The 1,394-nt window shown below is 44.6% G+C and overlaps 1 protein-coding gene across 1 annotated transcript; it reads left to right on the plus strand.

Annotated features, from left to right (window-relative positions):
- Nucleotides 1-48: 48 nt before the first annotated feature.
- Nucleotides 49-982, plus strand: CNBE4420 (hypothetical protein; the record flags this gene model as incomplete). The annotated part of the gene is made up of 5 exons (XM_770076.1): nucleotides 49-170; nucleotides 225-288; nucleotides 395-493; nucleotides 616-827; nucleotides 892-982. The coding sequence occupies 5 exons, from the start codon at nucleotides 49-51 to the stop codon at nucleotides 980-982; spliced, it is 588 nt and encodes a 195-aa protein (XP_775169.1).
- Nucleotides 983-1,394: the final 412 nt, after the last annotated feature.

Genomic DNA, 1,394 nt, shown 5'->3' on the forward strand with positions numbered 1-1,394 from the left:
GCCACCGTCGTCTCGCAATACAGCCCCTTTTCTTCTATTAGGCCGTCAATGAGCTCGGTAAACACATCTGTCATTCAATCTCCAGCTGCCAGTGTAATCGCAACCGCTAGCGAGCCTATAGACAATACGATGGTCAAGAAGAACAGCAGGGAGGATAAGGAATGGAACAGGTGTGTTTCGTTGATCGATGCAGGATGAGAGCAGTAACTGATGGCAGTTACTAGACTTGCGATACATATGGATTCTTACCACAACTCTTTCAGAATGGAGTTCAAACGAGTGTATGCGGTATGTTCGTTTGGTTCATTTGGTTCTTTGAAATTGTGTTTGGCGACATTGAAGGTGTTACGATGTCGTTTGAATCTTTAGATACTGACGTTTTCGTCATGTGTAGCTTGCAGACGGTGGTTATGAAGAAGAGGCGATGAAACTTCCTAGATTCTTACGACTGGCTCAGCAATTATCTTCGCATCTGTCGATGCATCACCGCATAGTGGGTTTTGACTATTTGTTTTGTTAAGACATTGAGGCTAATCCTACGGTCTTTTAATTGTAGGAGGTCAGTCTCTGTAGCCCGTCCCGGCACATTTGAATACAACTCACATAGATTCGCAGGAAACATATATCTTCCCCATACTCTCCAAAAAGATGCCACAATTCGCAGCTGGGAAGAGAGAGTCAGGTGAACACCTTGTCGCACACAAGAAAATACATGATGGCCTCGACAAATATGACAAGTTTTTGTCTAACTCGCTTGACGACCCTTCAGTCTACAATGGAGAGAAGTTAAGAGAGATTATGGATAGCTTTCGAGAAGTTCTCTTTACGTACGTAAAGGCAACTCTTTAAGGCCATGGGTATATGCGCTGACGCGATTTCTTGGCGTGACAGACATTTGGACGAAGAAGTGAAAGATTTACAAGGAGAACAAATGCGAGCCGCAGGGTGGACTTTAGAAGAAATGAAACGGATACCTATGTAGAAAGCTGCCGGCGCAGCTCGCCTCGTGGATTGCGAGATGTTATAATTCTTTTTTCGCTCGACCTGCTGCTGTGAGTTATTGCATCCATACAGGTAAAAAGCAAAACGCACCACCATCACTGGTCTACAACTCGGTTATTCGCAATGTGGAACACAACTGTGAGCGGGATCTTTCCTGTTGCCAAGAGCTTGGCAGATCTTAAATAATTACACACCATGCATGATTTACTGATGCGAGTCTTGTTCGGCAAGCAAGGTTACAGTTGTACGAGTATGCATGAAACACCTTCGGCAAGCCTATTCTGGAAATTGAAAGTAAGGCCGATCATTCGTTCCCGTTCTGACGGATAAGACGTGATACATGACGTTGATGAGTAGTACGTTATGATGGGGAAGGAAGGGGAGGAACAAAG

The sequence above is a fragment of the Cryptococcus neoformans genome, chromosome 5 (assembly GCF_000149385.1).
Source record: "Cryptococcus neoformans var. neoformans B-3501A chromosome 5, whole genome shotgun sequence".
Classification (NCBI taxonomy): domain Eukaryota; kingdom Fungi; phylum Basidiomycota; class Tremellomycetes; order Tremellales; family Cryptococcaceae; genus Cryptococcus; species Cryptococcus deneoformans.